This window comes from Megascapheus bottae, chromosome 1, assembly GCF_031878675.1.
Source record: "Megascapheus bottae isolate mThoBot1 chromosome 1, mThoBot2.hap1, whole genome shotgun sequence".
NCBI lineage: Eukaryota > Metazoa > Chordata > Mammalia > Rodentia > Geomyidae > Megascapheus > Megascapheus bottae.
The window spans coordinates 39,094,194-39,119,703 of record NC_143509.1 but is presented as its reverse complement, the minus strand read 5'-3'; the positions used below and the strand labels follow the sequence as shown (position 1 = coordinate 39,119,703).

The 25,510-nt window shown below is 40.1% G+C and overlaps 1 protein-coding gene and 2 pseudogenes across 1 annotated transcript in view; 2 read left to right on the top strand and 1 right to left on the bottom strand.

Moving 5' to 3' along the window:
* Window positions 1-25,455, bottom strand: part of Ndufb5 (NADH:ubiquinone oxidoreductase subunit B5) — a 33,914-nt gene extending 8,459 nt beyond the window's left edge. Inside the window, exons 1-5 of the mRNA XM_090342472.1 lie at window positions 25,300-25,455; window positions 3,082-3,170; window positions 1,459-1,525; window positions 563-624; window positions 47-153 (exon numbers count right to left, since the gene is read on the bottom strand). Of these exons, the coding sequence (XP_090198598.1) occupies window positions 47-153; window positions 563-624; window positions 1,459-1,525; window positions 3,082-3,170; window positions 25,300-25,423 (449 nt within the window). The 5' untranslated portion in view covers window positions 25,424-25,455. The remainder of the gene's footprint in view (window positions 1-46; window positions 154-562; window positions 625-1,458; window positions 1,526-3,081; window positions 3,171-25,299) is intronic.
* Window positions 17,094-19,507, top strand: LOC150068975 (signal recognition particle receptor subunit alpha-like; annotated as a pseudogene).
* LOC150068974 (histone H3.3C-like) lies at window positions 19,683-20,182 on the top strand (annotated as a pseudogene).
* Window positions 25,456-25,510: the final 55 nt, after the last annotated feature.

Here is a 25,510-nt window from a genome sequence, read left to right as displayed (position 1 = left end):
TGGGTTGCAATAGAAGAAAACAATTTTTTCCCACCCCTTTTCCTACCGTAAGTCAGTCTTTTCAGCTTCTATCTGCAGTATAGCCAATGTTTTTTCATAAGTCTTTTCAGGGCTGTCAAAGAAAATACGAGCAATCCATCTTGATATAGGATGCTACAAGAAAACATTATTTAAAATTAGTTTCTGAACAAAAATTTTGATTTTCTAGTTGACTATTAGTTAAAATGACCATTTCCTCAGTATTACCACTACCACTACCACCACCACCAAAAAAAGCCATTTCAGTTGGCCAGGTATTATAGGTTCAGACTAATAGTGAACAGCCCCAAGCTTCAGTGGGGCTGAGCTTTTAAAGGCAAACACCACATGCAGGTGATTACAACTACACACAGGTGGTTGTCATCGTATGATGTCACCTGATGATCCCTAGCCAATAACCACAAGGATGGGACCACACACCGGTGGTCACACCATAAAAACCAAAACCAAAACCAAAAAAACTACCATAATAGCCTAACTCACAGAACAGCTAATAGAAGATAATTCAAAGACCTTTACAAACCTTGTAATATTCCCAGTGTTCTGGAATATAGCCTTCTGGGATTTCTGCTAATTCAGCTTCCCCTGGTAAGAGAAAACTGAATTTATTATATTAATTCTCCTTGGGTGGGGATAATTATTGAGGACTGAACACCGAACCTTGTAAGCAAGTATTCTGAGACATGATCTTTGCTCTGTAGGCTTTATTTTTTGGATAGGGTCATATGTTTGCTCAAGGCTAGCCTCTAATCAAGCGCCCCACCCCTGCCTCTGCCTCTGCATACCTGTATTTACAAGTACAAATCATTGTGCCAAGCCCCACAGCAGTGTTACCAATAAGCAAAGACTTTCTGTGGTTTAGTTTCTTCTTTCCTTACCTAATTTTGTAAACTCACTCTGATCTAGTTGAAAAAAGTTTATTTGTTGGATACTTTTTAACATCTTCTGGGCATAAGGTATTATCGATGAGCACTGCACCTTCTCACCCTCTTATTGGTCAGTCTATGTAGGCCAGGCTGGCCTTGAATTCATGATCCTCTTGCCTCCCCAGTACCATAGCAGATATGTACCACCACAGCCAAGCTGTTTCTACATGATATTACAAGACATAGTAAAACATTATTTCTTCTGGTCTTGCATATATCTACTAAATAAAATATTTTAGGACTCAAGGTGATGGAAGTATTCTGAACAGCAGCATTTCCCATGAAAATCTAATGTTTACTATCTTTAGTATCATTAATTTTTAGAGGATCACAATAATTCTAATAAATTCTGAGGATGAATTTATCTTTGGCTTCCTTGTGCTTTATTGTCTAAAGTTTTATTTTACTATTAATAATTTCTATTTAAAAGTAAATGCACAAATGTTTTAGAAATCTAACAACTGGCTGGTGTTCACAATGAAGGAGAACTTACCAATAAATACATTTACCAGAGTGATGCCAATTGCTACTGGAAGTCCAGTTAACAAAATGTAGAATCTCTGTTAAAATTGAAAAATAAACAGTTCATGGTCATCTCATAATTCTCTTCACAAATAGTCCTCTCATGATTGCCTTTTAAAGCTTGCCCAATTGGAGATACAGAATCAAATAATTCATTTCTAGCTTTCAGATCCTATATTTATAACAAAAACTGAAATTAAAAAGTAGAAATTAATTGTAAAGGTATATTGCAATACATATGTGACTCTTTACCCTTTAGTTAAGGAATAATCATTAAAGTTAAAAATTTATGTATTAAGGTTCCGGGAGTTTAGCCTAGTGGTAGAGTGCTTGCCTAGCACTCTAGACCTGGGTTCGATTTCTCGGTACCACATACCTAGAAAAAAAGCTGGAAATGGTGCTGAGGCTCAAGCCTCAGCCTTAAGAACTCTAGCCTTGAAAAAGTCCAACAACAGTGCTCAGACCCTGAGCTCAAGCCCAGGACTGGCAAAAAAAAAAATTATGTATTAAGAATAAAGCTATTCAGGAGGCTGAGATCTATGGAATCTCAGTTCAAAGCCAGCCCAGGGACTAAAAAGTTGGTGAGACTCATCTCCAATTAATCACCAAAAAGACAGAAGTGGCATTGTGGCTCAAGGGGCAAGGTGGTAGCCTTGAGCTGAAGAGCTCAGAGACAGGGCTCAGGCCCAGAGTTCAGGTCCCACAACCAACAAAAAACAAAAAAAACCAAAAAACAAACAAACAAACCAAAGAATAAAGCTAAAAAACATGAAAGTTGTATTATGGTCGGTATTGCTCTGAAGTTAATGTTCCCAAATTTAAAAAAAAAAACACAAAAAACACCCCAAAATAAGAGTTCATTTTCTAGAATAAGTCTTTCCATAAGTTCTTTGGTAATTTATAGCGTGTTTTAGTAATCATCTTTATATAAATCAATTTTTTATTTTTTGGTGGGTCATGGAGCTTGAACTCTGGTCCTGGGTACTGTCCCTGAGCTCTTCAGCTCAAGGCTGCCTACCGCCTTACCCCAGGAGCCACAGCACCACTTCCAGTTTTCTAGTGGTTAATTGGAGATAAGAGTCTCATGAACTTTTCAGTGCCTGGGCTGGCTTTGAACTTGGATCCTCAGATCTCAGCCTCCTGAGTAGCTAGGATTACAGACATAAAGCCACCGTACCCAGCGAAGAAAATTTTTATTGATTTAAAAACCAATTCAGTAACACATCAGATTTTACTATGCAATATTGGGGTTTTTTTGTTGTTGTTTTTTGTTTTGTCAGTCCTGGGCTTGAACTCAGGGCCTACGCAATGTCCTTGGGCTTTTTCAAAGCTAGAGCTCTACCACTTAGCCACAGTACCCTTCTGGCTTTTTCTGTGTATGTGGTACTAAGGAATTGAACCCAGGTCTTTGTGCATGCTAGGCAAGCACTCTACCAGTAGGCCATACTCCCAGCCCCTATACAGTGTCTTCTAAGGAAGGAAATTTTAATTTATAAAGTGAAATCTCTTATAAAAACCAAAGACATTTTCTAAGACAAGAGTAATTTTTCTATATGTATGCCAAGGTTTGAATTCAACCAAAAAGTTAACTTACTAATAATTTCAAAAAACGTTTGTCATAGAAGGAAGAAGGTTTGATGACGAACAGTCTTTTCCCATGGTCTCCACTGTGTCGCACAGGAGCTGAAAACATTAGATTATCCTATTTTAGATAAGATTCATGCAGGTTTACTGTTATGTGATAAAATTAGACTTTGAGACAAGTATAGATGCATAAATGCTCAATAAGAAGTAAAATTTTAAAATGTTTTATTTGAGAACTAAGGCTAGAGTAGGTGGAATATCTTCAAACAAAGACTCTTTTGTTTTTCCTGTTCTAGGGATCAATCCCCAGGCCATCACACATACTGGACAAGCACTCTACCATTGTATAGCTTTTTCTTTAATGTTAAAGAACTCTCTAAGTGATCATTTCAGTTTGTTTTAGTAGCAGGTAGGAAAGTCAGATTCCGCGCCCCCCCCCCCCCCCGCCCATTTTCTTCTTTTTCCTTCTCCTCCTGCTCCTCTTCCTCCTCCTTCTATTCCCCAGTCCTGGGGCTTGAACTCAGGGTATGGGCACTTCCTTAAGATTTTTTTTTGCTCAAGGCTTGCACTCTACCACTTTAGCCATAATACCACTTCTTGCTTTTTTCTGTATATGTGGTACTAAGGAATCTAACCCAGGGCTTTATGCATGCTAGGCAAGCACTCTACCACTAGGCTACACTTTCAGTCCAGATTTTTGTTTCTTCTTCAGGAAACATTTGCGGAAACTGAAAAGGAGTAATAACTTTACTTTAAGTTATGCCATTTCATATGTGGAAATAACATACATTAGGAAGTTATTAAAAAACAGATGGAAAGGACCAGCAGTGTTTATTCAACCATTTTATATAGTTTTGTTACAACTGTATATCTTGTATACAAATGAGTAAACAACTGTATACTCTTACCTTGATAAATTTCATTTGTAAGCTACTTTTGATTAAGAATATCTTCCTCTTCAAATTATCCCCTAGTAGAACCTAATCAATCCTTCCTACTGATGGATCCTCTTTCCTGGACATACTTCTTTCTTGGAGGTCTGCAAGGATCACTACAGACCTTTTAAGTTTTTCTCTCCGGGAGCAAAGAAAGGCATTTATAGTTGGAGAGAAAAAAAAAGATTATTGTGCTTCTGCTGTGCATCTGAACTCAAATTTTACATGAGCCATCCGGAAAATAAAATCTTCCATATCCAACTAAGGAATTTCAGTTACGGTAGATGTCAAAAAGAGTTGCATCCTTGTTTCATCTTTAATGTCTAGAACAATCTCTTCATTCCTGAAATCTATCATTTGGACCCAGAGGACATCTTTTTCTCCCAGAAGCCAACACGGCTCTTAATCAGATGTGACTTGCCCTCAGTCTGTACTGCTGTGATGTGTAGTACCATCCTTCAGTACTGGTATCAAAGAAGGTTTGGTGCCTGGACCCTCACAGAAACCACAATCTGTAGATGTTCAAGTCCTTTGCATACATAGTGTAGTATCTGCATATAACATATGCACTTCCACCACATACTTTAATGTATGTATTACACAGAATAGCTAGTATCAAAGACAGTGAATGCTATGTAAATAGTTCCTGGTTTATACTGCTAAGGAAATTTTGAGAACTGAGTCTGTACATGTTCAGTTATAGACACAATTTTTTTCTGAATATTTCATCTGTGGTCTATATGAGAATATAGACCTATTGGACAGAAGTAAAACTGGACTTTGTTTTAACTGGTACAACTTTATTTTTTTCTGGTGATATTGGGGTTTGAACTGAGGGCCTCAGCTTGGTAGGCACCACTCTACAATTTAAGCAATATCCTTATCCCTTTTTGCTTTGAGTTATTTTTCTATTAGGATCTTGTGCTTTTGCCTGGGGATTGGACTCAGACCCTACATAATGGAGATAATAGGCAGACACCACTATTTCTGGCTTATGTACTGAGATGAAATCTTGGTAATCTTTATCCCAGATTGGTTCTGAACTCACCTACTTCTGCCTCCATTTTCTGAGTAGTTGGGATTACAGGGAAATACCACTATACCTGGCCCTTCATTGCTGCTACTTTTAACTATAAATATTTTGAAGGTAGGATCTGTCTTAAATGTGGTATAATCTGCAGTATCTTGCAACAAATTTAAGAGATTAATTCACAAGAGGATTAGAAGCCAGTGTGAATTTAATGAGTTTAATTCATACTACTAAGGCCTCTAAAATAGCAAGATTAGGAGAATTCTAGTAAGTGTAGATTTCAACAAATCATTTCAAAGATACTATCAGAGGGGCCGAGAGTTTGGCCTAGTGGTTAAAGTGCTTGCCTAGCATGCATGAAGACCCGGGTTCGATTCCTCGGTACCACATACATAGAAAAAAGCCGGAAGTGGTGCTGAGGCTCAAGTGGTAGAGCTCTAGCCTTGAGAAAGTCCAAGGACAGTGCTCAGGCCCTGAGCTCAAGCCCAGGACTGGCCAAAAAAAAAAAAAAGATACTATCAGAAAAGTTTTAGTAAACTAGATGAAGAAAATGGCTGGGTAATGCTGTGGCTCATTTATTCAATAAATACTTAATTCCATAAATATTTAAATGCCTATTATGTAAAATATCATGCTAAGATTTTAGTGTAAGAGGCATATATATCTTGATGGGAGAAATGGATACGAAACAAATAACAAATATAGAACAACAACAAAGGGAAGAGAACAGTGTGGGAAGGAAAGTTCTATCTAGACAAGTTAGTGGAGAACGAGTTAAGAAGAAGATGCCTTACAAAATGAGAAAAAGACCACTTTAGATGAATTTGTACTGGGTAATGGACTGACATTACACTCAAAAAATGCTGATTCATTAGTACAAGAGTCTGCCAAATGGATCTTTTAAAAGCCGTGCAATATAGCTGACTTGTTGAGTCTCAGATACATAAAGCAATTTCTACAACAGTGGTTAACAATGAATGGCACGGGATGCCAAAATTCTTCATATGTATTTACAGAAGACTAAACCTAAAGGGCTTATAATAAAATAAGTAGAAATCCTGCCTGGATTCTTCCCAAATATGGTTATCCACAAAAAGGCCAGAAGCCAATTTATTCTTACAAATACAAGCTCAAAACATGAGTATGCTCCCTACACTATCTTCTAGCCATACCTGCAGAAGTTTGTTCCAATCCGGAAACTGACATACTGAACATGAAAGAACTGAAGCTGACCTCAAGAAAAAGTCTGGATATAGACTAAATGCCATTATATAGCTGAAGAGCTACCCCATACAAAGGCAGTCTATTCTATGTCAATATGAAGGGAAGAGTTAGATCAGTGATGTTTGAAAGACTAATTCTCAACTTAGTACACAAAATTTCTATCAATTTTCCTGACTAAAAATAAAACCTGATTCCCTTCATCTATTCTTCATTATCCAACTACTCAAATATCAATCAATAATATTATATCGCAAGGACTAGCATAATATAGGGAGTTAGCCTAGATTATTAAGTTTCTTTCCTTTTGAGAATTTGAAAATATGACTACTCAGGATAAATAGGCATATTTTTCCAACTCACCTCTCTCAGTGGTTTCCTTCTGATTCTAGAAATCTTCCCTACTATGGCAATCCTGCACTTACTTGCTATCTGCCTGGATCACGTTTACCCAGATAAAAGCTATTCTTTCAATGATGTCTCTGTATCGTATACTTCAAGACTAAGGTCAAATGTTGCCTCCTCAAGGAAGTCCTCTTTTTCTTCTCTATCATTTGATAATTGTCTTTAGATCAAGGAGCACTAACTTCTAGACCGAATTTCACTTCTTAAGTTTATTTAGTATTAGTAGAGATTTCTTTTAAAAAAATCAAATCCCTAAAAGCACACAGCTACTAAAATGAGACAATGTTTTTTAACTCACATGTGAGTTGCAGGAGGTGACATTAAACTGCATGTGATTTTAGGGAACTCTGATTACAATTACATAGAAATGTAATTTTCAAAAGAACCCTGGAAAAAGCCTGGTCTGGTTTCACTTTAATCCCATTAATATTAAAGCAATTAGCAACCTTTTGTTCTTTCTCTACACAAAATTACCAGTTAAATCATTATTCATGTCATTCAATGTGATAGGTAACTGCTATTGCTATTAAGGGCTCTAACATCTATTTCATTAAACTCTTCAAAAATGTTCTGAGCCTTAATGATTTGTAGTTAATGTAATAGGACCATCTGCTTATGTTATAAAAATATTAGGACAAACGTAATTTACTACCATGTAACTTCCAGGATTTCTGAAAGTCAGCTCCTCTAACCACCAAAACAAGTATCTTCCATATCAAAACTCTGGAATTTTTCAATTACTTATTCATAAATTATATAGACCTGAGTCTTCAAACAACATTTTTAGTGTAAAAATAATCCAAAGAAAGTTATTAATAACTTCCTATGATATCTGTCAGGATTGAATAAACTACTATAGGAAATTTTTGTGTTTCAAAGATAACATAAAAAACTGGCCATCTTAAGACACTGGTGGGTGGCTCACACCTGTAATCCTAACTACATAAAAGACATATGAATTACTTTAGTTGAATGAATACATTAAAATTTTTTTTTTTTTTTGCCAGTCCTGGGCTTGAGCTCAGGGCCTGAGCACTGTCCTTGGACTTTCTCAAGGCTAGAGCTCTACCACTTGAGCCTCAGCACCACTTCCGGCTTTTTTCTATATATGTGGTACCGAGGAATCGAACCCGGGTCTTCATGCATGCTAGGCAAGCACTTTAACCACTAGGCCAAACTCCCGGCCCCTGAATACATTAAAATTTATAGGTAAAATCTATTCTACACATTAGCACCTGCCCAAGGGAACCAGAAACTCAAACTTGTAGGTCAATCACTGATATCAACCCCCAGCCTCATCATCAGCTCTGATTCACCCATTCATTTTTTGTAAAGAAAATTTCAACTAAACAATATATGCATGGAACAAAGATTTAAACATGTATGCAATTTGTTATCTTAATGGGGGGTGGGGAAGGGAAGGAAGAAGAGTATATAAAACAAAGTACTTGTAATTATGCAAAGAATCTAGACAAAAAAAATTATCTAGAAAAAAGAATCTGGGGCCAGGAGTTTGGCCTAGTGGTAGAGTGTTTGTCTAACATGCACGAAGACCCAGGTTCAATTCCTCAGTACCACATACATAGGAAAATGTGGAAGTGGTGCTGAGGCTTAAGTGGTAGAGCTCTAGCCTTGAAAAAATTCCAGGACAGTGCTGAGGGGAGAGGAGAGGAGGGGAGGGGAGGGGAGGGGAGGGGAGCGGAGAGGAGAGGAGAGGAGAGGAGAGGAGAGGAGAGGAGAGAGAGAGAGCCCCCAGGACAAGAAAGAAAGAAAGAAAGAAAGAGAGAGAGAGAGAGGGGGGGGGGGGGGGAGGGAGGGAGGGAGGGAGGGAGGGAGGGAGGGAGGGAGGAAGGAAGGAAGGAAGGGCAAATCAAAACAACTCTAAGATTCCACCTCACTCCAGTTAGAATGGCCAGGATCAAGACATCTAATAACAACAGATGCTGGTGGGGTTTTGGCCAGGAGGGATCACTACTACACTGTTGGTGGGAGTGTAAACTTGTTCAACCACTATGGAAAGTAGTATGGCAGTGCCTCAAAAGACTAAACATAGAGCTCCCCTATGACCCAGCAATTCCACTGCTTGGCATTTACCCAATCATCCAGAAACAAGGAAATACTAAATCCACTAGCACAACGATGTTCATTGCAGCACTATTTACCATACCAAAGGTATGGAACGAACCCAGATGCCCCTCAGTTGATGAGTGGATCAAAAAGATGTGGTATTTATACACAATGGAATTCTTTGTCAGAAAGAACAACATTGCCCCATTTATAAGGAAATGGAAAGACTTAGAAAAAATCATATTAAGTGAAGTAAGCCAGACTCAAAGGAACATAGGCTCAATGGTTTCCCTCATTTGTCATAATCAGTAGAAACCTTGGGCTCTCCTAGCAGAGATTTACAATAGAGCAAAATCTAGATACATAAGGCCATATAGGATCAGGCTAAATGAAAAGACCTCCAGGATATAGAAACAAAAGCCATATAATGATTGTTTTCTTTAATGTATTATGTTATCTCTCATCTCTTTTGCTGTCCCTTGGTTATCTCATATCATTACAGTATTTTACCTTGTTATCTGATATATTGTATATATGCTTATTTGGTTATTTGAAATAGGATAGGGAAGGGGGCAAAACAAGATGAGGGGTGGGGGTGGGAGGAAGGAAATGGGGACCAAGACATGAGAAAGGGTATCAATGTTTATGAAGTAATGCAGCTTGAATAGTAAATATAATGTACCCCTTCTATTAATTACAATAAAAATATATTTTAAAAAGTACAATCAAAAAAGAAAGAAAAAAGAATCTGGGAAAAAAAGGATACTTTAGCTCTGATTTTTTCCCTTATCTTTCTTTAGTCAAATGCTTTTTTCCCCATCAAAACATTTTCCCCCAAAATATATTCATCCTCAATGAACTGTAAACAAATTAATAATTATAAATTAACAATAATTTATTATTAATTATAAATAATAAATTAATGATAAAGCTTAATATCTCCTTAAATTTATCCATTAATTTTATACATAATTTATCATTAATTATGTTAATTTATTATTAATTATACATTAATTCTAAAATAATGGTTAAGCTTAATGTCTCCTTATTCCATATCTGGGAATAAGGTCAAATAAAAGGAGTAAAGTGGGCTGGGAGTGTGACTTAGTGGTAGAGTGTTTGACTAGCATGCACAAAGACCTGGGTTCAATTCCTTGGTACAACAACACACACATAAAGCTAGAAGTGGTATTGTGGCTCAAGGGGTAGATCACTAGAGAAAGCTCAAGGACAATGCCCAGTCCCTGTTCAAGTCCCAGGACTGGCAAAGAAAAAAGAGAAAATGAGTACAAGTCCAATGAAAAGCACAAAATATCTGCCACAGAATCAGAAAGAACAATTTAAATACTACTCCCCAAGTCAAATCAATAGGCCTACACAGGAACTTAAAGCGAGACATCTGTCAGATACTCCTAAAACTCCTTTATTTAGTTTCCCAAAATACTATTTTCAAGATAGATGCTCAGGAAACACGTACTGATGAAGCTACAAGGGCTTCCATCTGGCTATGCCACTTGTCACCTCCACCAACAACAACCACTAAGACTGGCTCCAAGCCACAGTCATTAACTTTGTGGGATTCTCAGTAGATGTCCTAGGAACTTGTAGTTGACGATGTCAGTCGGCACAGATAAAAATGAGTTTATGCTTAGGAAAAAGCACATGGGGTGAGGTACAGTCCAACCTCCATTTTCATAGACAGAAGCCAATAAAGCAGAGGATGGTTGCACAAAGGCAGCCTACAGCTCAGAAAAGAAAGCAGCCAGTGGCTAAGTGAGCTTCTACAATGGGTGTGATATTTCCCATTGGAATCTGAGATCTATATCTCTATCAACCCAGCAGGTAAAAACACTGGTGATGTGTCCTCTGGGGCAGCACCCCATGAAGAGAATAGTAATCACTTGGACGGACTAGTTTCAGAGAGAAGCTGATGGCTAGCACATAGGCTGTGAGAAGCATGAGTCTGAAGTTGCAGAGGAGGCCCACAGCAATGCCAGGGTCTCCACAGATGTGACCAGAGCTTCTGCATCCCCACAGAGCATCCTAGAGAGAGCTCAAGCAAACTCATCATCATGGCTGTCACCACGGTGAAAACCAGTTAGTTGCAGGTTCCCAGGCATCTCCAGTGCCCCTGGCAGCTCCTCCTCTGAAGTGTTGGCAGAGCAGGCTGAGCTGCTGGAACAAATAGCTCTTATCTCCTCAAGGCAGTGTTACAAACAAACATCAGCACAGATGACTGGGCTGCCCTATTTTGTAACAATGCAACAAAGTCACACATGGGGAATCATTCTAATTGCTATTGGCCAGCCAGGTGATTCACTCTAATTGATCCATTTATCCTCAAATGGTATTATAAAAGTAATGATATCATTACTTTTGTATCATTCAGTTTTACATTTTTAATCTATTGGTCACAGACTTATCTTTTTATATCCCCCCCCCCCTCAGTCCTACAGCTTGAATTTGGGGCCTGGGCACTATCCTTGAGCTTTCTCAAGACTAGTGCTCTATCACTTAAGCCACAGCACCACTTTCGACTTTTTCTGTACATATCAATAAATCGAGCATAGGGCTTCATGCATGCTAGGCAAGCACTCTACTCTTAGGCAACACTCCTGGCTCTATTTTTATTTCTTTTGGAATAATTTGAGTAATGATATTATTAATCTAAGTTTTTAAGTAGCAATTTTCTTATAAACAGGAATGTAAGAACAGTATGGCTACAATAAACATTCACGGGCAAATGAAAAAAAAAAAGTAATGAGCATAGGCATGAACCATATAATGTGGTAAGCCAGGCTCTCTGCTTCTGTTGTTACTCCCACCTGAATATTTAAGTAAAATGAGACAAGTAAACTTGTTGTCAAGTGGAGTGACCAGCAACACATCATGTTCTAGGAAAGTTCACTGGATACCAAGACACAGCTTCCCCAAATTCAGCAGAAATTTCAAAGAGCAGGATGCAATACTATGTGAAGAGAAAGTTTGAGGCTGGAAAAAACAAATACGGCTGTGCCAAAGCTATGCCTCAAAGCATTAGCAAAGTATTTCTCTGAAGATGGCTGAAGCTGTACTGCTATGCTGTCTTTCCATGGCTGTGATGTTCTAACAAATCTCCTTGCAGTGACCTTTACCATGTCTCTTTGGGAGTTGTAAGGTTCTCCAAAGGAACATCAACCTGGTTCAGGTACTAAAGAGTTTATTATAAAGAGAGAAAACTGTGGGCCTACCCCACAGTGAGGTATGAATAGGGCTCTGAGACTTACTTCCAATTAGCTACCAAAAAGTTGAAAGTGGAGCTGTGGCTTATTAATAGTAGAGCATTAATAAACAAAACAAAACAAAATGAAAAAAACCCTCAAGGATAGGCCCTGATTTTAAGCCCCAGGACTAGCACAAATAAAAAAAAAAAAAAACAAGAAAACCTATTTCCATGATTCAGTTAAAATGCTGTGTGTCCCCTCTGAATTACTGTAACTATGCTTATATATCTGTTAGTCAGTTTTACTGTAACAAATATCTGAGATAAATTAACTTAAGAAGAGGAAAGCCGGGAATGTGGCTTAGTGGTAGTGTGCTTGCCTAGCATCTATGAAACCCTGGGTTTCATTCCTCAGTACCACATAAAACAGAAAAGGTCAGAGTGGCACTGTGGCTCAAGTGGTAGAGAGCTAGACATGAGCAGAAACAGCTCAGGATCTGAGCCCAGGAACTGAGTTCAAGCCCCAGGAAAAAGAAAAAGAAACACAAAAAAAAACAAGTAATTGGAGACTGCTAGCCTAGCAAACTCCAGGGGTGAGAGGGGAGGAGGAAGAGGAAGAGAAGGAAGAGGAGCAAGAGGAGGAAGAGGAGGAGGAAAGGCTACTTTGGCTCAGTGACTCAGTCTATGGTTGATAGGCCTGTTGCTTTTAGTTCTGGGACAAGTTATATCATGGTAAGGAGCAGGCTGTTTATTTCATGGTAGCTGGAAAGCAAGGATAGGGGGTGCGGTCCCAATAACTCCTGCAAGGGACACTTCAAGGAACTTCCTGTTAGGCCTCTTATCTGAAAGACTCCATCCACCAGTTCCCAATAGAACCACAAGCTGGACCAATCCTTTTGCACTTCTGCCTTTGGAGGACACTTATCCAAACCACAGTGTTATAATTTTAATCTTCATCTCACCTTTAAAATAATAGTTTGTGTATGTCATTCTTCAACTTGTGTGTGCACGCGCGTGCGCGTGCACCATCCTAGAACCTGAATTCCAGTCCTAAAAGCTATCCCTAAGATATTTTTACTTAAGACCATTTGATCCACAGCTCCACTTGACTTTTTGGTGGTTAACTGGACATAAGAGTCCCATAGGGGGCCGGGAATTTGGCCTAGTGGTAAGAGTGCTTGCTTAGCATGCATGAAGACCTGGGTTTGACTCCTTGGTACCACATACATAGAAAAAAATAAGCAGGAAGTGGTAGTGTGGCTCAAGTGGTAGAGTTCTAGCCTTGAGAAAGCCCAAGGACAGTGCTCAGGCGCTGAGTTCAGTCTGTATAACTGGCAAAAATAAATAAATAAATAAATGTTCTACTTCAAAAAGAAGAAGAAGAAGAAAAAAAAAAAGAGTCCCATAGACTTTGCTTCCTCAACTGGCTTCAAATCCAGATCCTCAAATCTCAGACTTCTTAGTAGATAGGATTACAGGCATGAGCTTCTAGCACAGGGCTTAAGGGCTTATCAGACTTCAAGTTGAAGTTCTTTACAGTGAAGGGATGTTTAAATCTACCACTGGAATTCTTTTATATCTGATGTTTAATAAATTGGGTAAACAAATATGCTTTCTGAAAAAAGGCTTGCACAGACAATAAAGAATATTTTAGCAATACAAAGAAAACAGTGTGGCCCAAAGAGCTCTGTAAAAAGCAAATGCCAGGGAAGGTAAAAGCAATACAAATAAATAAACTGAACTTCAGGAAAAATGTAAATTTTGTACATCTAGTGATACCATTTTTTTTTTTTAAAGTCAGCTTGAACTCTGAGCCTGGGCATTGTCCCTGAGCTTTTTGGTACAATGCTAGTGCTCTACCACTTGAGCTACAGCACCACTTCCGGTTTTCTGCTGCTAATAAATTGGCGATAAGGGTCTCAGGGATTTTTTGTGCCAGGGTTGCTTTGAACCATGATCCTCAGATCTCACCCTCCTGAGTAACTAGGATTGCAGGCATGAGCCATAGGTGCCTAGCTTCTAGTGATACCATTAACAGGATAAAAATTTTCTCCACATAAAGGGAGAAAATATTCGAAATTTATATATGTGATAAGGGACTGACACTGAGAATAGAGAACTCCTAAAATTCAACAACAATAAACCAACTTTAAACACAAATGGCTTGTATGAAAATGGAGATGAACACATAAAAGATGTTCAATAACGTTAATCATTAAGGAAATGCTAATCAAAACTACAATGAGATATTATTGCCCACCTAGTAGGATGGCTACTGCAAAAATTCAGCCAGACACTTGCTTCTTAGAAGCTGAGATTAGGAGGAAGATGATTCAAGGAGAGCTTATGCAAAAAGTGAACCGTTCAGCAAACCTTTTTCAACCAACAGATAGGTACAGTGGCATGTGCTTGTTATTTCAAGTCATGTAGAAGGTTAAGAAAGATTGTGATTCTTGGCTAATCTGGGCAGTAAAGTTCTCAAGACTCCATCTCAATTAAAAAAGATCCATGTAGTAGTGTGCACCTGTGTAGCCATACACCATCAAACAGAAGACTCATGGTTGGGCTATATGTCCCGACCCTATCTCAAAAGTAACCAATGCACAGGGCTGGGGATGGGGCTTAGTGGGGTAGAGTGCTTGCTTGGCATGCATGAAGCCCTGGGTTTGATTCCTCAGAACTACATAAACAGAAAAAAGCTGGATATGGTGCTGTGGCTCACGTGGAAGAATGCTACCCCTTAGCAAAAGAAGGTTAGGGACAATGCTAAGTTCAAGCCCCAGGACTAGCAAAATAAAATAAAATAAAATAAAAGATAACCAATTCATAAGAGTTAAGAGACATAGCTTTTCAATAGATCACCTACCTAGCAAATGGAAGACTCTGATTTCAAACCCCAGTCCCATACAAGCAAGCAAGCAAATAAATTTTTACAAAGCCAAAAAAAAAAGAAAAAAAAATCCAGCTGGGTGTGATGGTAACCATCTCATCTCTAATCCTAGTTACTCAGAAAGAGAGGCCAGAGGATGGTTGTTTCAGGCCATCCTGGGTAAAGCTAGTGAGACCCTATCTCAAAAACAAAAATAAAAAAGTGATGGGAGCAGGTATCGAACAAAACAGGACTTAACTAGTAATCACAAGGCTAAGGGTTCAAATCTTAGGACTATACAATTAATAAAGATACAGTTTAGAAAATAACCAGTGTTGATGAGAATGCAGAAAATTTTGAACTCTTGAACTGCTGGTGACAAAGCAAAATGAAATAGTTATTCTAGGCAATTTTCAAAATATAAGACTATCCTATGATCAGGTTATTTTGCTTCTAGTTCTATGCCCAAAAGAAATGAAAGTGAAATCTCAACAAGACATTTATAGAGCCATATTCACAGCATTAATAATAATAGCTGAAACAAAGAAGCAACTCAAATGTTCACAGAAAATGAACAGATAGCAGAGCATTTTTGAACTCCACTTCCTTGGATTCAACCAACAACCATGTGTGGAAAGTATTGGAAAAAGAATTACATCTGTACTGAACACACACTTTTTTCTCTGATATATCCTCCCAAACAATATAGTATGATTTTGGGGAGGGGTTAGGAAATGGGGACAAAAACATAAGGGGTATCAATGTATGAGAAGTAATGCACCTACTATCTGATGAATGTAACTGTAATCCCTCTATACATTACAATAAAAATAAATAGATAAAAATATAGCATGATTTGTATAACACTGTATTATTTTAATCCTGAGAAAATTGGAAGTATATGAGAGGACATGCATAGGTTATATGCATAAAACATGTTATATGAGACTTGAATAACAAATGATTTTATCTATGGGTGTCCTGGAGCCAATGTCCCTCAGATACTGAGTGATAAGTATATATACATACAATGGAATATTACCCAACTTTAAAATGGACATTCTGTCCTAGCCAGAGCAATAAGGCAAGAAGCAAACATAAAGGGGATCCAAATAAGGAAAGAGGAAGTGAAACTTTCCCTCTCTGAAGATGACATGATTCTGTATTTAAAGAACACTATAGGCGCCACTCCCAAGTTGCTTGAGCTGATTCGAAACTTTGGCAAAGGAGCAGGATATAAAATTAACCCTCAGAAATCAATGGCTTTCCTGTACACCAACAATGGGAAGAGCAAGGCAGAAATCAGGAAAGCAACTCTTTTGAAATAGCCTCAAAGAAAATAAAATACTTAGGAATTAACTAAGGACCTTTATGATGAAAACCTTAAAAGCCTGAAAAAGGAAATTAAGGCATAACTGAGGAAGTGGAAAAACCTCCCAAGCTCTTGGATTGGAACAATTAACATTGTCAAAATGGCAATTCTGCCAAGGGCTATCTACAAATTCAACGCAATACCCATCAATACCCCAATTTTTGGAAGCAATCCAAAAATTCATATGGAATAACAAAAGATCCCATATAGCAAAAATAATCCTTAGCAGAAAGAACAGCGCAGGAGGAATTTAAATGCCAAACTTTAGACTCTATTTCAGAGCTATAGTGACCAAAACAGCTTGGTACTGGCACAAGAAAAGGCCTGAGGACCAATGGAATAGAACTGAAGACCCAGAAATCAACCCACAGACCTATGGCCACCTAATCTTTGGTAAGGGAGCCAAAAAAATAGGGTCAAAGAAAGACAGCCTCTTTAACAAATAGTGCTGGCAGAATTGGTTAAGCACCTGTAGAAAACTAAAGTTGGATTCTTCACCAGAATTAATTCCAAATGGATAAGATCTTGAGGTAAAAGCAGGTACCCTGAAAATGTTACAAGAAAGAATAGGAGATATACTAGGTTTCCTTGGCACAGGTTGAAACTTTTTAATTAAACAACAAATTACAGAAAGTTTGGACAAATGGGACTGCATTAAACTGCAGAGCTTCTGTATGGCAAAGGACATAGCTAGCAAGTTAAATAGAAAGCTCCGAGAGTGGGAGAAGATCATCTTCACTAGCCATACAATAGACAAGGGCCTCCTATCTAAAATATACCGACAGCTAAAAAAAATTGAATCTTTCAAAAACAAATTTTCAAAGAAACAACCATCAATTAAAAGATGTGCTACAGGAACTTGGCGCAGCAGGAAGCGGCCGCGATTGCAGCACCAGCTCCAACTCCTCACCCACTACCGCCATGCTCGACTTCATCATCTTCTCCAAGGGCGGACTCGTGCTCTGGTGCTTCCAGGGTGTGAATGACTCATGCACTGGGTCCATTAACCCTACTGGCAGGAGCCATTAGATAATAACTCATGTACTCATGAGGCCCTCACACTCAAGTATAAATTGGACAATCAGTTTGAGCTGATGTTGGTGGTTGGTTTTCAGAAGATAATAACACTGACGTATACAGACAAGTTGACAGATGATGTACACGGGCTGTTTCAGGACAAGTACTGTCGGGGTCCTTTGTCCCCGTTCCCTCTCAACTAGTAGGAGGGATGGGAAAAACACGCCCCGACGAGGACGAGCCATGAGAGGAAAGAGCCCACTGACCTCCCGCACTCAGCCTTCCTTCCTCAGAGCACAAACAGAGACACCACGCAGCTTCATCAAGGCAGGAAAATCTCTCTATTCCCCAAATCCCTCCTCCTTATATTCGGTGCCGTAGCCTATCAGCATAACAGGTGGGCAGGACAAAGAGGTCCACGTGCTTACCCCTACTACAGGTCTCAGCATAAAGTTATTAGACAAAGTACTACACAGAGATCCAACAACAGAGAGCTGAATGGCACTTTTGATTTCCCAAATGACTTCCTGGGACTCCTTTGGGAAGCAGAGGAGAGCAGTAAGATCCGTGCTCCCACTACCATGAAGAAATTTGAAAAGGCAAAGAAACCTGTGAGATCCATGACTGAAACACGGGGGAAAAGAGAAAGCCCAAGGAAAAAGCAAAGAACAGGAAAAAAAAAAAAAAAAGAAGGGTCCAAAAAGGAAGGTTCTGATGGTCCTTTGGCTACCAGCAAAGCAGCTCCTGCAGAAAAGTCAGGTCTCCCAGCAGGCCTGAGAATGGAGAACTTTCCAAAGAGGATATGATCTGCAGGAGGAGGGAAGAGTTCATTAAGAAGCATGGGAGGGGTCTCAGTAAGTCCACAAAGTCAGATACTCCAGAGGAAAAGAAAGCACCCGGGATGTGGGAACTTAGTGGTAGTGCTAACAAGGAAGTCTTATAGTACTCCCACCACCAATGGAACCCTGGAGTCTGCCCTGTCTGAGGATATCAGCTTGATTCAAGGGACTGGGCCTGGGGGGCAGCTTCAAGATTTGGATTGCAGCAGTTCAGATGATGAAGGGGCCACCCAAAACTCCACTGAACCTAGTTTCGCCAAGGGGACACTGGGTGGCATGTTTAGGATGCTGAAGAGCCTTGTAGGTTCTATGAGCTTGATTCGTGCAGACATGGAATCTGTGCTGGACAAGATGTGTGATCATCTCATTGCTAAGAATGTCCAGCTCTGTGATTCTGTTGCCAGCAAGCTGGAAGGGAAGGTGATGGTGACTTTCAGCACGGTGACTTCCACAGTCAAGCAAGCGCTACAGGAGTCACTGGTGCAGATCCTGCAGCCACAGCGTCATGTAGACATGCTCCCTTAGGTAGTCACCTTCTGTGGTATGAATGGAGTGGGAAAGTCAACTAATCTTGCCAAGATTTCCTTCTGGCTGTTAGAGAATGGCTTCAGTGTCTTCATTGCTGCCTGTGATACATTTCGTGCTGGGGCTGGGGAGCAGCTGCATACCCACACCCAGCGTCTTCCCTGCACCCACCAGAGAAGCATGGTGGCTGCACCATGGTTCAGTTGTTTGAAAAGGGCTACAGCAAGGAAGGGCATTGCCATGGAAGCCATTGCCTTTGCATGTAACCAAGGCTTCGATGTGGTGTTGGTGGACACAGCTGGTCGCATGCAGGACAATGCCCCCCTAATGACCACACTGGCAAAACTCATTACCGTCAATACACCTGACTTGGTGCTGATTGTGGGGGAGGCCTTAGTGGGCAACAAGGCTATGGACCAGCTGGTCAAGTTCAACAGTGCCCTGGCTGACCATTCTATGGCTCAGACCCCTTGGCTCACTGATGGCACTGTCCTTATCAAATCCAACACCATTGACGACAAGGTGGGAGCTGCTACTTCTTTTTTTTTTTTTTTTTCCAAGAAGGAAGCTGATAATAGGTTTATTCTTTACAGGCTGGGAGGCTCAATATACATTCAGATCTGAATGTATTCAGATCCCTGGGCCCATTTACTCTTCAGACAATTGGATGTTGACTCTGCATGCACCAGGGAGGTGACTTCAAGTGAAGCCACCAGAGACATTATCAATGCAGTAAGTATTCCTTAGAGCTTTGTGCCTCTATGTACTGAACACTCTCCTTTAGAAATTTCTTCTCCTCGACCTTGATTTCTCTGACTTCTTTTGGTGGGAGCTGGTACTTCTATGACTTACATCACAAGCAAACTCATCGTCTTTGTGGGCACTGGCCAGACCTACTGTGACCCATGCATTCTCAATGCCAAGGCTGTGGTGGCTACCCTCATGAAGGCTTAATGGGGCTCTTTCCTAATACCAAATCACTGCTTCCCCCAAGTCCTTGTTTCCGTATCAAGAACATGCTTTAGAGAATTGTGTTCGCTTCTGCAGCCACTCTCCAATGCCAGCACTGCCTCTGGTTCGCCGAGCTCCAGCCGAAGGAGAAGCGTGGTGGGGAAGGCCACTCTACGCCATGGCTTGTACCAAGCAGACCGCTAGCAAGTCCACCGGAGGGAAAATGCCCAGGAAACAGCTGGCCACTTCGTGCCCTCCACCAAAGGGGTGAAGAAGCCGCATCATTACAGGCCTGGTACTGTGGCGCTTCATGAAATTAGATGCTACCAGAAGTCCACTGAGCTTCTAATCCGCAAGCTCCCTTTCCAGCGTCTGATGCCACAAATTGCTCAGGTCTTCAAAACAGACCTGTACTTCCAGAGTGCAGCTATTGGTGCTTTGCAGGAAGCAAATGAGGCCTATCTGAAGATACCAACTTGTGTGCTATCCATGCCAAACGTGTAACAATTATGCCAAAAGATATCCAGCTAGCACACCGCATTCGTGGGAAACGTGCTTAAGACCCACTAAGATGGGAGGCACTTCATTCTCAAAGTTTTTTCCCCCCTTTTCTTGTTATCAGTAGTTCTGAATGCTAGGGTTTGGGTTTTTTTGTTTTTGTTCCTTTCCTCCCTTGGGGTCAAAAGGTACCTAAATATATGATTGCCAGTGGTAAAATAGGGGACAGAAATCAGGTATTGGCAGCTTTTCCATTTTCATTGGTGTGTGAATTTTTAATATAACAGTGGGGTTATAAAGCATTAATGCAAGTCAACATGTTTCAGTGAACAAGTTTCAGCAGTTCAATTTTATAACAATTATAAATAAACCTGTTAAATTTTTCTGGACAATGCCAGCATTTAGATTTTTTTTAATAAGTAAATTTCTTATTGATGGCAAAAAAAAAAACCAAAAAAGACTGCTTTAGAGTATGTGAGCAACTTGTCTTCAGTGCAGTACTATGGCACAGTAAGGGAGCTGCAGGGTTTTCAGGCTTCTCCCACTCCCTACTGAGCCCAGCTTTTACCTGCAAGGAGGGCCTAATCATGCTACAGTCACTGCCCACTTACCCTACTGCTGCTTAGGTGTCCCCTTTACTCTGCCTTCAAACTCAGTCTCATAGCTTTGACCAATGTTTGGGAGACCCAGTACCCAGAGTTTTGCTAATTACAGTGGCCAGAGAGCATCTGAACTAAGGAGCAGATTTGAAGTCCCACCTACATTAGGTTAAAAGACTCTTCCAGAGACAGCTCCTTTCCCTAGGGTACACATCACTCAGGTCCCTGATGCCAAGATGATGCCCACCTCACTATGCCAGTGCGGCCTGTTCTTAATTGCTGCTAATTTGAAATCCGATGATGCCCCTACCCTATAGTTACCCAGAGCATCACCTAGGCCCAAGTAAGTTTGTCACATGTAAGTGAATGGTGAGTCCCTGCTTCCCTTGGAAGCTCTGGGAACTGAGCTGCAGTGTTACATGGGGCTTAGCCTTCCCACTCTGCCCCGTTTCCAGGACCCAGATGTAAGCTTTGCATGTTCCCCTTCCTGGAGAAAGGTACTGTCCGAAGGACAGCCGTTATGTTCCCCCTGCCCCACCCTTGGCCTCCTGACTAGGTCCTGGCTTTCCATCAGCTCGCTCTCCTACAGTGCTGGTAGACAAGTTCTACCTGGTAGACAAGTGCTATGTGGAAAGAATACAAACCTCTTGTCTTGTAGCTTGGTATTTTAGATGTGCTATTAATACAATAGGGTGAAGGCTGAATGCCCAGAGAAATACATAATTTATATAAGAAAATAAATTTCATAAGTAAAATGAAAAAAAAAAGTGTGCTACAGATAAAAAGCAAAGCTACTAAAGTGGAAAGACAGCCAACCAACTGGGAAAAGATATTTACCAATAATACATCAGACAAATGCTTAACATCCAGTATCTACAGGGAACTCAAGAAATTAATCCCCCCCAAATCCAACAAACCATCACTAAATGGGCAAGGGAACTAAAGAGAGACTTATCAAAAGAAGGTGTTAAAATGGCAGAAAAACATATGAGAAAATGCTCATCATCCATGGTCATAAAGGAAATACAAACAACCCTAAGATACCACCTTACCTCAACAAGAATGGCCAAGATTTTGAACTCAGACAATGACAAATGCTGGCGGGATTGTAGAGAAAGAGGAACCCTACTACTGCTGGTGGGAATGTAAACTAGTTCAGCCACTCTGGAAGGCAGTTGGCAGGTTTCTTAAAAAACTGAAAACAGACCTTCCCTACGATCCCGCCATACCACTCCTGGGCATCTACCCTGAGCATCATAACCCAGGATATGATAAGGACACCTGCTCAGCTATGTTCATCTCTGCACTATTCACAATAGCCAAGCAATGGAAACAACCCAGATGCCCTACTGCAGATGAATGGATATTATATACACACACATACAATGGAACAACAGACAAGATAAAATAATGGCATTCACTGGGAAGTGGATGCAATTAGAGCGAATCATGTTGAATGAGATAAGTCAAGACTAAAGGAACAAAAGGCACATGGTACCTGTAATACGTGGATATTAGATCCAAACAGTACAACATCAATGACTCAATATTTGGGTACCCAAGATTATGGACATGGTCTTGGAGACATAAATATAACTACATAGACTTAAAAATCTGATGGACTATATACTCTATACACATAATGTTTTATTACATATATTAGTATGTATCTATGACATACAACCCCCTCAGCTTAATCTTAATTATGTTCTAAAATCTATATGCCAGTGACTGTATATAGAGATTCTCTTCTTGAATACTTGTTTGTTAAACATGACACTTGAAATATGATGTAAAAATCAATGTCTGGCCATACAAGATATGCACACCAAAACATCTTTGAGATTCTACCTCACTCCAGTTAGAATGGCCATTATCAAGAAATCTAATAACAACAGATGCTGGCGGGGATGCAGCCAGAAGGGACAGCTACGAGTGTAAACTCATTCAACCACTCTGGAAAACAGTATGGTGATTCCTCAAAAGACTTAACATAGACCTTCCCTATGATCCAGCAATCCCATTCCGTGGCATTTACCCAAATGTCCAGAAACAAGGGCATACTAAAGCTACTAGTACAATGAGGTTCACTGCAGCATTATTTACCATAGCTAAGATATGGAACCAACCCAGATGCCTCTCAGTAGACAAATGGATCAAGAAGATGTGGTAATTATACACAATGGAATTCTATACTGCCATCAGAAAGAACGGTATCGCCCATTCATAAAGAAATGGAAAGACTGGGGAAAAAAATCATACTAAGTGAGGTAAGCAAGAACCAAAGGTCTTCCTTATTTGTAATCATTAATACACACCTAGGACTGTCCTTGCAGAAAATTACAATAGCTCCAAAGCTATGCACATATGGTCAAATGGGATAAGACTAAACAAAATGAACTCTAGAATATGGAAACAAGAGGTTTATCTTTATGATTGCTATTCTCAATGTACCATGTACAGCTATGTTATTTTTTTCCTCCTTTTTTCCCCTTAAGGTTACTGTATCTGACTTTGTTACCCAGTGTACTGTATATATGTTTATTTGTTTATTTGAAACAGGGAAGGGAAAGAGGGAAAACAAGATGATTGGGAGGGAGTAGTGGGAGGGAAAGGGGGACAAAAACATGAAAAAAGGTATTAATGTTCCAGAAGTAATGCACACACTACCTGACAAATATAACTGTAACTCCTCTATACATTACCCCCAACAATAATATAAATAAGTAAAAATTCTTTAGAAGCTTTAAAAAATTAAAAAGGACATTCTGGTGTATGCTACAAAATGGATGAATTTGCAGACATTATGCTAAATGAAATAAGGTAAGCATGAAAGGACAACTACTAGATCATTCCACTTATGAGCTTTTTAGAGTAGTCAAAATCATAAAGACAAAATAATGATGGCAGTGAGGGGCTGATGCAGTTTCTGTTTAGTGAACAGAGCTACAGTTTAACAAGTTGAAAGGAGTTATACATGATGATTGTACAGCATCACAAATGTATAAAGTACCACCGGATTGTACATTTAGAATGATTTAGATAGTATGTTTTATACATTTTACCACAGTATTTTTTTAAAGAAAGGCTTATACCAGGTGCTGGAAATTTTTCACAATTAGTCTATGAGGTAGGTTAAAAGTCCTTTTTTTTTTTTTTTTTTTGCCTGTCCTGGACTTTAGCTCAGGGCCTAAGCCCTGTCCTTGGACTTTCTCAAGGCTAGAGCTCTACCACTTGAGCCTCAGCACCACTTCCAGGTTTTTTCTATGCATGTGGTACCAAGGAATCGAACCCAGGTCTTCGTGCATGCTAGACAAGCATTCTACCACTAGGCCAAACTCCCGGCCCCTAAAAGTCATTTTTTAAAGAGATAAGACATGAAAATTATGAGCAATTATGTGCCTTCCACTTTCATTCCATGATGACTCAAGGTCATGAAGTCAGAATTTGAATTTAAGCAACTTAGCCCCAGGAAAAACAAAATGAGGCTTCCCTTCTATACCTGAGAATAGGTAAAGGGACAGAGTACAAAGAGGAACTCAGGAATAAAATTTTACCTGAGATTTCCAGCATGTAAATTCAAATATTAACAGAGTATTTGAAGGATTTATATTTGCATATTTAAAGATACATGTAATCAGGAATAGCTTACAAAAGGATTTGTCAAGGAATGTAGCACATATAGTTTCATGTAAAGTTAAACTTTCTCTGGAAATTTATTGAATACTGCCAGTCCTTTTCATTATGTTCCAGTAAGTATATTACCTCATTATGTGAAACGGCATGATTCAAATTAAATTGGGAAAGCAGAAAAGAAGTAAAATAAGTTGTTTTTAAGATGGAGACAATCTTTTTGGCTTTATGGTAAAAGTTTGACTTTTCTATTTATATTGCATAGGGCAAACAAAGTTTGTGTTTGCTTGAGATTAAATATTTGAGAGGCTTAGAATGGTGTTTGACACCTAACAAGTGCTTAATAACTATTAGCTATTATTAACGTATTAGGAGTGGTGCCTTATTTTGTATAATGAAGTCAGTAATATGGGAATTCTGCAATGCTCTTGCCTCTGCTTCCCTAGTGTAGGGCCACTCAAGACACCAACCAGGTCCTGGATAACGGGTCACCTGCACGAGGTTCTGGTCTCACCGATGGGCAATCGTCATTGAGAAGCCCACGGATGATAAGTATGCAGACACGGAACCAAACACCCACAGGCCACAGTGGTTACTTGGCCTATGAGTGAATGATCTAGGAAACTACGAAATTGTTTTAAAGAGACGGTACTGCTGGTGAATTCGGAGTGATGAAATGAGCCTGGATGTACAATTACTGAATTACACAAAGCGAAACTGTCTCCGCAAAAACAAAACAAAACATCCCCTAACACCCCACAATCTGTTCCTTCAGAGACACAAGTTCTCGCCCCGGGCTCCCCTCGCCACGGCTGCCAACGGTGACAGACGAAGTGTTTGTACCAATGCTAAAGCACAATAAACGACCTGGGAGCTTAGGAAAGACCTTCACAAGTTGGCACCGTGTCTCTGTCAAAGCCCCGGCGCGTCCTGTCCACCTTGCCCGCCCCCCTTCCCCCCTCCCCCCCACGCCCGTCCCCAAGGTCACTCGGGCGCGGCGCTCCGGCGTCCCCCAGCCCGCGAGGCCCGCGCTCTCCCCACCGGCAGTCTGCGGGCAGCACCCACCGACAGTCTTCGGAAGGCCACGGGTGAGAAAGTCTCCGAATCCGAGTCGAGGGCCAAGTCGGAGGGCAGACAGAGCCGTCCGCGCGGTGACCGAAGCCCGCAGCAGTAAACTCATAGCCGCCATGGCGACATCCGGCAACGGGAAGACGCGAGACGTAACGGAAGCCGAGAGAGCCAATCTACCAATGAGGGCGAAGCTGAGATTCGGCTA